The following is a 15,023-nucleotide window of genomic DNA, read 5'->3' as shown; positions in this document are numbered from 1 at the left end:
CGGTGATACGGTGCGTTCTGACAGGTTATGGTGTCACTAAATTATGTCACAGTGATGATGTGTAAAATGCAGTAATTAAATTATTGTCACTTTTTTTCCTATTTATAAGTACAATCTGTATGGGTTTAGTGATTTTAAATCGAACTTGCGCATAGTTTTCGCTATCTTATCTATTCGGACAGGATCGGATTTCTGAGCGATTATATACTGCTTCGCGACTAAAAATGGGTTAACCAACGTGCAAAGTTCGATTTTTGACAAACATCGCCGCTTCGCGAGTCGCTTCGCTATAGTGCGCATCTATGCCCTTCACCGTGTGCATTATGCGCACTATTGAGAATCGAGTTGCGACGCTGCGAAGTTGGTTAAAAATCAAACTTCGCACGTTGGTTAAAGCCTCAAGCACAATGTGAGCGGCAGCGCGGTACAACGGCAAAACGGCAAGCCCATCTTGAGCTACACTCTACTTGTCAAGTCAATGTTGAAAAGGATTTAGTCAACACTGGATTGATAAGTACAGTGTAGATCAAGATGGGCATGCCGTTTTGCCGTTGTACCGCGTTGCCGTTCACATTGTGCTTGGGGCCTAACCCATTTTTCAACGCGAAGCAGTATAATAGGATGCACAATGTTCTCCGATCATTCGGGATACGTTATGTGCGGTTAAACAATCCGAACCCTCCGAGTTGTACGTCACTTTGACAGCTTCTTCGTAACGCACAAGCCTCGCTGCAGAAACTTCAAACATCCATCCCGCAGTGCAGAACGGATGATTGTTTCGTAAGAACCAGCAGCTCGAAGTGTTGTTTTGTTCCTGTTGGTGGACTACATTTTTCTGGAAAAACGTGATTCCTTCAGTTTTATTCTATCTGGTTTCGTAATAAATTATGCGATTGAACCATCTAGCGAAAATCGGAATTGGCTGGTAAGTGATTTCGGGTTTCCATTGTGATTGCTCAAAGCAAAACGGCGCTTACAAGGTTATACCGAGTCATATTCAATATGGGCCCATGGGCGTAAATAAGGGAGGGGACTGGCCTCTCTCAAACCTGGGACAGGTCCTTTCCAAATAAATTTTAAACATGATTTACAGCATAGTTAAACTCTGTATATAATCCACATTTTCAAGCTTTTATTATGATCAAATTGAAAACCTTAGCTTGAGAATCTAAGAACCAGGGCTGGTAGCAGGTCTCTATTATAACGTAAGTCTCTAAAAAGACTATTTTTGATAAAAGGTCTATTTTCCCATATTCTGCTAGCAATGAATTCTGAGGCAAAATTATACAACCTTCAGAGACTATTACGCCGCTATTTTTCTGATTTTGTCTTCTCAGATTTCTCGATGAACAGGAATTTACCTTAGTGATTTCTCCAAAGATTTCATTTAAAGAGACACTTATAATAGGTAACCCAAATACTTGAAGAAATTCGTTGGGTTTTTTTTCTGGAATACTTATAAATTCCTGAAGGAGTTCCAGTGATTACTCCTCCAGAAATTAATCTCTCTAGAAATATCTCCAGTTCTACCAAACAATTCTTGAGCAATTATACTTGAATTCCATGGGTTCTTCAAAATTTTAGTCGAGGTTTCACTCCAGCAAATACTACATCAATTCAATTGATTATTTTTTAATAATTATCTTATCAGTTCATCTAAAACAACCTCCAAAACTTCTTCTGAAGTTAAGGAGTTTTCAGAAATTCTCAAAAGAGTTCATCAGGAACTTCTACATAAGTTCCATTAGAGATTTCTACAGGATTTGTTTTAGCGATAATTTCCAGATTTTTCAGGAGACATACCTGGAAAAAAATCTGGATAAATTCTTCGAGCACTTTCTTGAGAAATTTTCAAAGAATTTCTACTGTACTTTCTGGAGAAACTTCTGAAGGTAGAGATTATTGATTGAAATCTCAGGAAAACTGAACGACAATTCTGGAGGAAATACTAAGAATTCAGAGGAAGCATCTTTGGAGAAATTTAATGAAAACTCATGGAAATAAACGGGAATCTTGGACTTAATCCTAGCAAAATCGTTTGAATGACCACTGGATGAACTCCAGGATTTTATCAAAGTATTTGTGATAGAGTATTTGAATCAATTCCTGAAGAAATTTATTGTGGAGTAATTTCTGGGGATATCCTTGAAAAAAATAAAGTTGCGTTCTTGAAAGTATTTTGGACTAAATTCAGGAGGAATTCCTTAAGAAGGCCGTTCAAGAATCAATAGATATATTGTTTTGGGAAAATACCTGAATTAGATTCTAATGAAATCTCTTGACAAAAATCTTGAAAAAATGCATACACTAATCCTTGTAATTTTGAACCAAGTAAAGTTCATGGTCTCTTTTTGATTTTCGTTCGGTCTCTTTTTACAAGCATAAGGTCTCTAAAGTTCCTATTTTCAAGGCACCCAATGAATTCTTCTAGAAATGTCTCTCCCAGAAATTTTACCAGCGAATTTTCAAAGGCTCCTTAGAGTAATTTCTCTAGAATTTGCTCCAGAAAATCCTCGAACACACTTGTGCTACTAGCTCCAGTAATTTCCCTTTAATTTGTTTTTTTTTCCAGACTATCCTAGGATTTCTTTCAGATTCTGTTCCACTACTGATACTTTAGCCGAATTGTCGAGAAAATTCTCAAAGATTTATTTCAGAGTTTAAGAAAAAACTAAAAGATTTTGGCTTCAGCATGAGCATAGATGACCGTACAATTCGTGGTTGCAACTCCGTGATTGACCAGAGCAATCGAAGTTGCACAGAGGTTTAATGAATGGGGATTGGGATTAGCTTAGGGTGCATTCACAAATTTCAGAACGCCGAGAATAATATATCACGCTTAACCGGATAGTACGTAGTACGCCGAACAAGTGTTCATCTCTCGCCCCCGTATGAGCAAGTAACGCGACCAAAGAATCAAACACTACTAAAAAGAATATAAAGATTTTTCCAAGAAACCCTACAAAAATTCCTACGCCTTTCATGGTTACCCTCAAGAATTTGCTCAGAGAAGTCCTTGAGAAAATCTATGAGAAACTTTTCCAAGAATTCCTCAATAAATTCGACCTGTGATTCATCATTAATGCCTCTAGAATTTTTGCTAGGTATTTTCCAGCATTTCATTCAAAAATTTCTAAATGAATTTCTCATAAAAAAAAACCCTATGGAATCTGCAAAAGTCTATCCAAGGTTGCACACATGTTACACTACAGCAATTTTCCCAGTCCTGTCATTCCTACATGAATTACTTAGGGATTTCGTCCGATGTTCTTCCATGATTTCCTACTGAAAAATGTGCGAGATGTGATTGATTTCTGTTTCCAATTATCTTAGTAATGTATCTAACAAATTTACTAAAACCTTCACAAGATTCCATAAGCTCTTTCATAAATTATAATTCATCGAGGGTGAATTTAGAACTTATTCGAGTTTCATTAGAGGTTTCTCTAAGATTTTCTTTGTAGAAATATCTCACAGGTTTTTTTTTAAATCTAATATTTTCTAGACAAATTCCATGACATTTTCCCTGAACAAATGCCTGGAAAAGTCTTTGAAGACTTCCTTGAAATGTAAGTTACAAACATTAGCAACAATGCGATTGTGTTAAATTTTGTCCACCTACATGTTGAACATCAATCAAATTATTGGACTGATTTAATACTTACGTAGTAAGAAGGCCCATTTTATAAGAAAAAATAACTCAACTCGTAAAAATCTTCAGATAGACCTTTCCAATTTGTTCATTTGAACTCCCACAAGCAACTGTGAAAATTTTAGTGATGTTAGGGAAACTATGATTCGGTTTACCCTGGGGTGGAACTTTAGGGAAAAATGAAACCAGACAAGACTAGTGAATACTCTGTGGCAATATCTCGTCACATTACGCCAGTTATTGCATGAAGATATTTTTCGGAATTGATTGAATAGAATTTCGGAATTCGGAATCATAATGCTTCTTTTACGAATTCGCTCCACGAAATCAACCAGGTCAAACCAAATCAATTTTTCTTAAGATACAGAGCTTCAAAAATTACAACCTACAAATATTCCTTAAAAAATCATCCAGCAATTCCTCAAGAAAATCCTTAGTCCTCTAGGAATTTATCCACGGATTTTCGGGCATTTCCTCCTATATTTTCGTACAGGGCTTCTTCAGGAAATTCCTACAAAATGTTTGTATAAAATTTCATTCAAATTTCAACAAGAAATTCCCGTACGGAAAATTTTCCTGAGGAATTTCTCTTGGAATTTATACATTGTATCATTAGAGGTTCATTGGAAATGCCTCCTAAGGAATCATTTGAGATTTATCGAAGATTTCGATCATGAATGATCCAGTCCGTGGGCTGAAAGTCTCATAAATGAAATTAATAATCATGATATCCAATGCTATTTTTCACAAAATTGGTCAAAAAAGTCCTCGATGAAATTTAAAAATAATTCTTTTTTTATCTTATTGATGTTTAAGGGGGTCATGGGGCCAAGTCTCTAGCATAAGTTTGGAAACTTACACCGTCCATAATACACTGGGGGTCTCGCAGTTTGGAAAGTAGGCAACGCAACATCTTAATTCATCTTAATCTTAAACATAATACTTCAAGCGTGTGCTGGAATAAGGGCGTAAGTCGCATGATCGATTTCTCTTGTCACCTTTATTCACAGAAGAGATGATCGATTTCTCTTCATCCATCATCTCTTCTGTGAATAAAGGTGACAAGATGAAAGTTTGTTAGCATTTTTTCACTTTATATCGCTTGGCTGCGATGCAATCTTGCGTCCTGAGGTGAAAAAATGCTGACAAACTTTCATATTATCACCTTTATTCACAGAAGAGAGGATCGATGAAGAGAAATCGATCATGCGACTTTTGCCCTTATTCTAGCACACGCTTGACTTATCTTTTCTCAGCCAGTACGCTCCCTTAGTTCTTCCTCTCCGATAAATTGTTCCTCGTAGTAATAGCGGGTTTGATATGAAAACAAAGATAAAGAGAGAAGAAATGTTAGTGATTGTTACATTAGGGTGGGGCTTATTTCCAAAAATCTTTCGTAGTCAGGATTTACAAAGTGGAAAATGATCATCTGTCCCAAAATAACATCCTGTGAAAATATGAGAATTTTTGGTGAAGGTTTGGAGGTGGCGCAAAGGGCGTATATGCAGTTTTCCCATTTTAGTGAACTCTGAAAAATTTTGGTATGCTTTTCAGCTTGTTTTGGTGATTTTAGGGCCCCTTAGGGCAAAAAATCACCTCAAAATTGCGATATCTCCACTCCTTTAGATTATATTTGACGAAATATATATTATGCATGCGATTTTTGGCCCTTGAATAGGTTACAATGACTGATTACTATGAACCCGAATAAGAATAGCTGGGGAGGATTACTATGCTTGTAGAATGGAACAAAGAGCAAAAAAGAATGAGAGAAAGAACACAGAAGAATGTAAGATGGGGTGGGTTAAACAGGGGGGAGGGTGTAACTGATGATATTATATTAGAATCAACTATGGAGTCGTGAAAATATCTCGGTTGGATGTATGAGATGTGATTATATGCAAGTTTAACACTCATTTAATATTTTAGAATGTCCGTTTGATATAACTCCAGCAATTGCTTTTATAATCTGAAAGAAATTACAGAGGGACCCAAATCCACACAGGCTCAAAATCCGTACACTTCATACAAATAGAAGGAGTTTTATATGAAGTGGAAGGGTTTAGATTCATTTCTTAGGTGTTCGGATTTTGATCCCACACGATATATCCTTATTAGGTAAATCCATAAACGATTTTTGCTTTCCAGCAATAACACTTCTTTTTAGAATTTCCACAGGAATTTCTGGATTATGATGCCATTTCAGCAATTAATTGCGTTTGGGGTTCCAATACTTCACTTCCGCCATAACACCTTCAACATAACTTCGGACAAACGAAAATGCAGATGAAGTTCAATACATCGTTCTACATCTGTATTTGAAATCGATGTGTATAAACAACAGCAGAAGGTAAAAAAAATCGGTAGTCAAAATTCAAATTAGTGTACGAGCTTCTATAGGGTGCAAGAGATGAAGCACTTCAGTTTGAAAACCTCTCAAATAAAACCGAAATTAAGTCGTCACAGTTCTGAAACATATTTTTAGGACAGAGCTACATGAAGGAATTTTCACAGGATGTCCTATGTATATATAAATAATTATATAAATTACCGTGAAGGCCCCATACTCTGCGCAGTTAAGGCTTTTCAAATTTCAAACAGCTGTAATTAATTGAAAACTAAACACAATAGTCTGAAATTTTGGGAGCAAATACTTATTGATCTTATGTATAAGAAAAAATATAAAAGCTTCACTAAGTAATGATTTTTATTGCAAATTTTTATTTTTTCTTAAGGGTGTCCGTGTTCCTAACTCTGCGCACTCATTTTTGCAATGCTCCTTATTCTGCGCATTTAGGTTCCTAACTCTGCGCACTCGATAAATTCTTTATAATAGTTAAAGTATTTTCCTAAAAGCATTACTAGCAGTTGAACTCTGAATTAATCTTCATTTTCTTACTATATTCGGCATTACGTCCCTAGTGGAGCGTGGAATGTTTCTAACATTAACTGAATTTTATCTATAATTGAATTCATGATAATTACTGTTAATGAATGCCATTAAGTGCAATCTCAAAATAATAAATAAGAATGGGGGTGTATATGATTTTCAAAACATGTAATTAACTTAGTTTTCTAAAATCTAAACCAACATACAAAAAGGGTACAAACTACGTCTTCGTTTCGTAGGCGTGTAAAGGAAAATTAGCTTGGACTGTTTATGTATTCTCACTAGAAAATATAAAAACCAAATTTTCTTTAGTTCGGTTCGGGTTCGATTAATGAACGATTCCTATTGCAGATCAATAACAGTACTTTATGGGCGTTTCTATATAGCAAATACGATTAAACCTCGATGTTCCATTACTCGATATTGACTCATGGAACTATACAAAAAATCTAAATTATTAAATAATTAAAAATTTTATTGCATGGTTAGGGAGCATTCAAAAATTACGTCCAAAATTGAGGGGAGGAAGAGTCTATGAAAATGTGACAATGCATGCATTAGGTACTGTAAAAAAATCGCGACAGGGATTGAGCGGACGGAATGTAGAAATCCTTAAAATATGATGGACGTCATTTTTTAATCTTCCCTTACTATAATGGTCCCCTCAAACCATTTTCCAAAGCATTTCTATTCCATATCACGATGGTGTCGATAAGTCGATGGTTCCCTTCAATATCGACCTCTGGAGGGTTGATTGTTTGTTGAAAATAACGTTTTATAACTGCTGCGCATAGTAAGGAACATAGTTGAAAAATGGTTCCTTACTATGCGCACTTAAGAAGAATAAGAAAATGAATAAAAAAAAGTTGCACTTTACCAGTGATGATTGCTCGATAAATAAACTAGTGCCTACGTACTAAAAATCTGAAATATATTATGTTTAATTTGCTTCAAATGACTTAAGTGATGAGGTACTCCCTTAGCATTTTTGCTAACGGGCAGTCAATTTGGACGTTTTTCAATATTTTTAAAGCTATTTTATTTTTTATTAAAGTAATAAACGTAAATGTGTCAAGAAAGTTCTTCGCGTACTTTTTTATTACTATTGTAGCAATATATGAAAAAAAAATGTAAACAAAAATTTAAGTATTTTACCAGATTTTGGTGGATTTTGGTAAAAGTGCGCAGAGTTAGGAGCTGCGCAGAGTTAGGGGCCCTCACGGTAGTTATGAATTTAATAGATACTGCGTGAGGCTGAATTTCCAGGATGTAAATTTGCAACGGTCCCTTTCGATAAAATGCTATCATCATTCAGAAAAAAAAAACAACCAAACGATTATTGAACTAAAGCAGTAAAGTGACGTGCATTTATCTATATCTACCAGGAGAATAATGATGAAACTTCGCATGGAATTAAGGACATTTTAGCCGTTATTGCAATTTTTCCATAAAGTCCAATAAAGTTCCAATAAGTTTCAATGAAATCGTTTACATGGGTCGAAAACTAGAGATGGTTAAAAAATTGGTGCTCTTCCCCTACTTGAAGAAAAATTGCTCGAAATATTTCTGAAGTAGGTAATATTAAATAGAAGTCAAGGGGTCGGACCTGGTGTAGTGGTTAGAACACACACCTCTCACGCTGACGATCTGGGATCGAATCCCATCCCCGAGATAGTCACTAAAAATTTCAGTGGCGACATCCTTCGGAAGGGAAGTAAACCCGTTGGTCCCGAGAGCTAAAAATCTCGTTAATAAAAATTGAAAAAAAAAAAATGTAGTCAATAAATATATTCATCGTTTTCTAGATTCCTCAGTTACGCTCAAGACATCACTAGTTTCACCCTCCCACCTGTTTAACCCACCCCACCTTACATTCTTCTGTGTTCTTTGTTCTTTCTCTCATTCTTCTTTGCTCTTTGTTCCATTCTACTAGCATAGGAATTCTCCCCAGCTATTCATATGCTTATTCGGGTTCATAGTAATCAGTCAGCGTAACCCATTCAAGGGCCAAAAATCGCATTCATAATATATATTTCGTCAAATATCATCTAAAGGAGTGGAGATATCGCAATTTTGAGGTGATTTTTTGCCCTAAGGGGCCCTAAAATCACCAAAACAAGCTGAAAAACATACCAAAATTTTTCAAAGTTCACTAAAATGGGAAAACTGCACATACGCCCTTTGCGCCACCTCTAAACCTTCACCAAAAATTCTCATATTTTCACAGGATTTTATTTTGGGACCGATGATCATTTTCCACTTTGTAAATCCTGACTACGAAAGATTTTTGGAAATAAGCCCCACCCTATTGTTACATGCTTTATTGCTGGATTGGCCTACACTGAAATCATACCAAATTGGCTCTTTGGATTTCCACGATAACCAAATCTTAATGTTGCAAAGTAGGACAATTCAGCTTTAATGCATGTGAGAAGTTTTTGGTGATATTCTCACAACGGAAATTACGTGACGACATGTTACTAAACTCAGAAAAAAACTTTTGTAACTGCAACTGTTAATTTAGATGGTTGACCTCAATTTTTGTATGTCGGGTCAATTTTTGTATGTTGGGAGACTTTAAATTAAAACAAATGAGGTTGTGTATATTTTTTAGCTTGACTACCACCAAATATAAGCAGTATGCTGAAATTGATTTTTATGTAAAATTAAAGAAAAAGTTTTTAAAAACGTCTCTTTACTTTTCACAGGTGGTGCAAATGAAAAGTTTATCCTTTTGAACAATAAATTCAAAAACTAACAGTTACATTCACGATTCCTATTACCTTTAACATTTGTTAAGGCGTTCTAATGAACAATAACATAAGTAACATGTAAATAAAGAAAATTTTATTCTTGTTACTTAAATTTTCTTCTGTTCAGTTATGTTTGTTGAAATGATTCGACAACATTATAACTGCAACATTTCCAATGTTAGTACTTACATTGCATTTCTGCTCTGTAGAATTTCCATTGCTCGTTTTTTTTTTGTTTTTAAGAAAATTGGATATGACGTCGGATAATTCTTCATGAGGAATCAAATGGAATTTTTCATAAAGTATTTAGAAACTTTTTTATGTGGATACACATATACCCTATTTTTATATTTTGAACTAGCTTTACATATACATTCCACGAGATTTCCGTGCGTTCTCTTATATTGGAACTTTTCGATCAACGGCTTCCTTCGGCTGTCCGAAGTAAACATATTAATTTCGTAATATTTGGCAACCTTTTTTTCAGAGAAGTTCCATGATTTGGCCATAACAATAGCTTTTAACGCTTTGAGTATATTTTTTTAGCACTTGATTTATCAGCACGTTCTGTTCTATGATAATTGCGAACCTTGAACACCTATAGCTATCTAAAGAGAAAACATGAATTAAAACACTAATGAGAAACTTATCACTTGCCCCACGTGATTAGAAAATTGAAGGTGTTTCAATTTAGTTCTTTTTAGGTATATGTCGAATTAATTCTAAAACTTCTTTTATTGCAGTTTAAAACTGTCAGAGAGGACAACTTAGAAGTGGTACAGAAAATTATTTTCCGCAACTTTTTTCCGCTGAAAATATTAAAATAATATTGCACGCCGTCAACTAGTTACGGAGTGATAGTTGACAAATTAACAATATTTCGTTTTATTAAGCAATAATGGCTGAAAAATCTCAGAAATCTCTTAACTATCGTAATGTTCTCAATGAACTCAAAGGTTTACGCATGAGTTCAAAACGTTAATTCACATATTCAGTTAAATATACCAATTATTTTCACTTACCCCATTTACCCACTTGCCCCGCGGTTCCTTACAAGTTGTTATGCACAAATAATGTTTAACTTTGAAGAACAGCTTTTCTTATGAGCTTTTGGAAAAAAAATCTCGTTCTTACACCAGACGCATTTTGTTAGACCTTATATTTTCGTAACCTCATAGAAAGTAGTTGAACGATGCACAGAAAATCGATTACGATCTCAGTAATTAAAAAAAAAAATGAACAAGGTGTACTTTATAAAATGAAGAGTCCTTAAAGAATTTCTAGAATGACTTCAAGAGCCTAAAAAGATTCTCTCGAATTTCTCAAAAAGCAACAAGTTAACAGCAACAATTAAAATTATTGATCTTTTTTCCAAAACAGGGGCTTTATCACCGTCGCAGGAATCTCTGGCTTCGTCTATTCAAAGCGTACCGTCGACAAGAACCGCTATGAAAATATGAAAATTCGTGAACGGATGAGAAAATCAAACGAAGGAGAATATCTAGCAGAAAACGCCCGTCGCTATCAGTCCTAGGCTACTGGAAAATCGAAGATAATAAACTATTGGAATAATATAAAATAATAGATTGGAAAAAGGAACAAACAAAAGGTGCTTACTACCTCGGATTCAGTAAATCAGAAACATCCCCCCAGCGATCAAAATGAGCATGCCCCAGATGGATGCCGCCCAGCAGGCAAAGCTGCAGCTTATGCAGGAGATGGAAATCGAGATGATGTCCGACCTGTACAGTCGGATGACCCAGGCGTGCCACAAAAAGTGCATCCCACCCAAGTACAGCGATGCAGAACTCGGTAATATTGCTTTGACCGTTCCATGGAATTCGTTCAATAACAATAGACACTTTATCTTTTTTATTGCAGGAAAAGGCGAATCCGTTTGCCTGGACCGCTGCGTGGCCAAGTATCTGGAGATTCACGAACGGATAGGCAAGAAGCTTACGGCGATGTCCGCCCAGGACGATGACCTCAAGAAGAAGATGGGTGTATAAAGAGCTGTTGCTGGTTCAATATATTAATCCTTAGCTCAATAGTAGATTGGCTATAGTTTGTTAGTTTTGATTCTTTTTTATTTAACTCTCCTTGTTCATTTATGATTGCGCCAAGAATGCAGTTAAAACCACTTTCGTTGTGATTGTAAAATAAAACCTCCAGTGCTCGTAGTCGTGGAATGGCCTCGGAGCGTTTCATAAGTTTTATTATGTATGAAATACGCCTAGAAGCGAATGTTCTATTGAATGCGAAGCAATAAAGGAATGTTCAACCAGAATAATGGTGTTCGAAAAATGTGAATTTATTTTGTGAAATAGTTTTATATTCTTCCTTCTGGCGTTAGGTCCCTACTGAGAAAGAACCTGAGACGAGTCGTATGAGGTGACAATTCTGGACAAACATTAGAAAAGGGCCCAGGAGGTCTTCAGCATTTTTTTTTTTTCAGAAACGTTATTGTTGAGCCTTTTTTAGCCCACCAACGCAAACTAACACACCTATCAGGAAGATCAATGTTATCTTTTCATGATACTGGTAAGTACCTATATTGGTGAGCGTGATCGAGTTGAATGGGGCTCAACGGCGTCTTGCAAATCCACTGTTTACCAATGTCGATGTGCGTGTTTCAAATGTTTGTCTAGAATTGTCGAGTCGCTTCCATTTGATTAACAATAATCGTCTTACGTCACTCGAGGTGAGAGCGACTCGTCTCGACTCACACGCCGCGCAGAATAAGCACAAGTGTCAAGAAATAAAGACATTCCTATTTTTTTTGTGAATATTGTGATTAAATTTCTGGTGAATTGCATGAAATTGTGTTGTTGGGATTGTAGGAGAATTCGCGGTAAAAATTCTGGGAATATTTTAGATATGATTTTAGGCTAGATTTGAACGAATTTAAAACGGTACCGTCAAACGGGGTGACTTGCAACGGCGGGGTGACTTGCAACACATTGTAATTTACAACTAAATTTCACTATAAAACACAATTTTCAATAGAAAATTCGTTTTAAAACGGTGCTTCAATACGTGTGACTCACAATTCAAGTAGGGGCCACGATTAAAACTGTTATTATAAATATGTTCATACAATAAACATAATTCTTTTAAATGTCTAGAAAACTGATACATGATGGAGGTTCGAAATCGTGACCTGAAAACATGAGATAGATTAAATGTACAAAAGTAATACTCTAGATGTTGTTTCTATAACTAATAAGTGATTATATGACGAACTTTATTTTACGAAATTGTAGCAATAACTTTTTAATAAAAATAATTTTTATACACATGTACCCATGCGGGGTGACTTGCAACACTTTATTTCTAAGCAATTTAGAGTTTTATAAAAGTTAAAAACTTTTGTGATAGGTCTACTTTATAATCAAAAGAGTAATAATTCATCAATCAACTACAAACACTCGTTAAAAATATTGTTCAGTTAAGATATTGGACCTTGATGATTTAACGCCTCTTTTTCCCATACAAAAATAGCTCAATTATTTTCTTACAAAAATGTATTCTAAATGTTCTTGTACTGGTTCGAATGCTTTAAATACATGAATAACAATAATTAACAAGTGTGACTAATAAAAAATATCAACATTTTGTTTTTTTTTTTTTTTATAAAGTGTTTTTTTTTTTTTTTTTTTTAAGGCACTCTGTGCTCGTGGCCACTACTGTGCCGGACTCAGTCGATCTTGTAGCTTTTTTACCGATACAGATCTATTTTCAACTTATCTATATTTACATCTAGTTTCACTCTCTCCTACTCTTTTACTCTCACACCGAGCAGGTAGGAAGAGAGCTCAGCTGTTAGTGAGGCTAGCTGCCTGCGAAGAGGGTCAGTTTGTCTCAGTCACCATCTGATACTGACGGAGGATGGACGTGCTCCCCAAAGCACGGTCCTCCGTGAGGCGTCTTCTGGTGGCTGGACGGGTTTTTTGTGGAGGGGCTGGGAATCGAACCCATGACCTTCCGCTTATGAAGCGAAAGCGTAACCTCAAGGCTACAGACCCCCCTTAACATTTTGTTGGAAAAAACTAAATTAGCAGTGAGTGTTGCAAGTCACCCCGCACAAGGACATTTAAAAAATTTCACCTTTTTGATGACTTTTGATATGACAAAATTATTCGATTCAATTTTTCATCATCTCATTCTGTAGGCGAGCCGGCCATTCAAAGCTCTACAAGGAATTTAGATTTTTAGATTACGTTTAGATCAAGGTTTTAGTTGATTGAAGTTGAAAAGTGTTGCAAGTCACCCCGTTTGACGGTACGAATTTTATGAGGCCCCTGTTGAATCAATAGCGCAAGAATCTTTATAATCTTCAGCAGAGATCTAAAAGGAATCTCCGACTTATTTCTTGAATTTTTATTCTTCTATTATAAATAATTTCAGAGATTTTGACAAAATTCCAACAAATAAGAATTTTGCAAGAAAATCATCATGTTTTAAAATTTTGTATTATGCGAACAATTCTACTCAAATTAAGTCATCAACAATTGAAAAAACATTGCGAAATTCTTTAACTATGATTGTTGGTCGAATACAAAATTTATTGATTCCGCCCAGTATCCACAATTAAGGACTGTTCACTTCATAAAGTGGATAGGACATAAGAGTGTCAACCGGCATATCAGGATTGATGGCAGTAAGATCCTGATAAAGGCATACTGGTCGCGACATAAACGGACAAGGTATGGAACTACGAGTATACTACGAGAGCATCGAGCACATTCGAACTAACGCCAGTACGACCCCAATTATGTAAGATAGGGCCATTGGCGTAGAAACAGGGGGGGGCAGGTTGGCGATGAAAATACATCAGTACACGCAAAAAAAAATGGTGCGGTAATAACTACCATTTTAGGGGGTTAATTTAAGCGCGCGCACCTGCAATTTTAAGCAGACCAGAAATGCGCTTGATTTTACCAATTCTGTAGTCGAAATCAGTTGTAAATTATTTCTGTCAAACGTACCAGTGATGGGATGTACCGTAAACATAGTAAATTGGTCTGAAATTCCATGGTAGTTTCAAGAATGGGCGTAATCAGCTAAAATAGTAATTTTAACCACGGAATTTTCTTCCGTGTAGAAGTTTGGAAAAAATACGTCGACATTCAAAATACCGAAAAATAAAAAAAAGGTTATTTTTAGTAATAAAAAAAAAAGCTATGTATGTATAATGAAATTATTTAAAACAAAAATGAGGGTTAATGCAAACACTTGCAATGACGAACCGGCCATAGTTTGTATGAACATAACACTAATGTTACGTTGCAACGATAAACAAATGCGTTAATTATAAGCATGAAACGAGCTCACCAGTTGGTAATTCATCCTCGACTGAACACGTAAATATTCTCGCACTCGAACATGAATCAGACACGACGCCACGACAAAAAAAATTCAAAAACACGATTGCTTGGACTTCCACGACGCACTCTACGTTCTTTTATTTTGTACAGCAACAGTGAAAAAAAATTCGCTTGTCGTACACAGCATCAGCATAGCGGTTCTAACTTCGGTGAATCCTGCGACACCCAGAGGATTAACCGTCTGGCTGTCGCTCGATTGGTTACCGTTTGAACCAGACTTGCTCTTCTGTAAGATATGCGCAATGTTTCTACATTTTTGTCGAAAAATAAGGCTTAACTACTCATAACACCCTGCCCTTGAGTGATGGGATTGACGGTGATTCATCAAGTTGGCATTACAT

General features: G+C 35.7%; 2 protein-coding genes across 3 annotated transcripts; both read left to right on the top strand.

The window, feature by feature from the left end:
• The first annotated feature begins 786 nt into the window (after positions 1-786).
• LOC5573361 (mitochondrial import inner membrane translocase subunit Tim10) lies at positions 787-11,582 on the top strand. Its single transcript, XM_001660787.2, has 4 exons — positions 787-925; positions 10,676-10,904; positions 10,949-11,107; positions 11,177-11,582. The coding sequence occupies exons 3-4, from the start codon at positions 10,957-10,959 to the stop codon at positions 11,302-11,304; spliced, it is 279 nt and encodes a 92-aa protein (XP_001660837.1). The 5' UTR covers positions 787-925; positions 10,676-10,904; positions 10,949-10,956; the 3' UTR covers positions 11,305-11,582.
• LOC5573360 lies at positions 787-11,599 on the top strand. 2 transcript variants are annotated; one of them, XM_001660788.2, is made up of 4 exons: positions 787-925; positions 10,676-10,904; positions 10,949-11,107; positions 11,177-11,582. In XM_001660788.2, the coding sequence occupies exons 1-2, from the start codon at positions 888-890 to the stop codon at positions 10,827-10,829; spliced, it is 192 nt and encodes a 63-aa protein (XP_001660838.1). In that variant the 5' UTR covers positions 787-887; the 3' UTR covers positions 10,830-10,904; positions 10,949-11,107; positions 11,177-11,582. The 2 variants fall into 2 exon arrangements, with proteins under 2 accessions (XP_001660838.1, XP_021706074.1); XM_021850382.1 differs by having other exon boundaries at positions 10,676-11,107; positions 11,177-11,599.
• The last annotated feature ends 3,424 nt before the right edge of the window (positions 11,600-15,023 follow it).

The sequence above is a fragment of the Aedes aegypti genome, chromosome 3 (genome assembly GCF_002204515.2).
Source record: "Aedes aegypti strain LVP_AGWG chromosome 3, AaegL5.0 Primary Assembly, whole genome shotgun sequence".
NCBI classification, from domain to species: Eukaryota; Metazoa; Arthropoda; class Insecta; order Diptera; family Culicidae; genus Aedes; species Aedes aegypti.
Note: the sequence above shows the minus strand (reverse complement) of the source record. Positions and strands in the feature narration are given on the sequence as shown.

Bases quoted from the DNA above. Each gene is read 5' to 3' on its own strand.
- LOC5573361 (XM_001660787.2), top strand. From the start codon at position 10,957: ATGAGCATGCCCCAGATGGATGCCGCCCAGCAGGCAAAGCTGCAGCTT. The intron at 11,108-11,176 runs GTAATATTGCTT...TTTTTATTGCAG, and splicing joins GTACAGCGATGCAGAACTCG to GAAAAGGCGAATCCGTTTGC.
- LOC5573360 (XM_021850382.1), top strand. From the start codon at position 888: ATGCGATTGAACCATCTAGCGAAAATCGGAATTGGCTG. The intron at 926-10,675 runs GTAAGTGATTTC...TTTCCAAAACAG, and splicing joins GCGAAAATCGGAATTGGCTG to GGGCTTTATCACCGTCGCAG.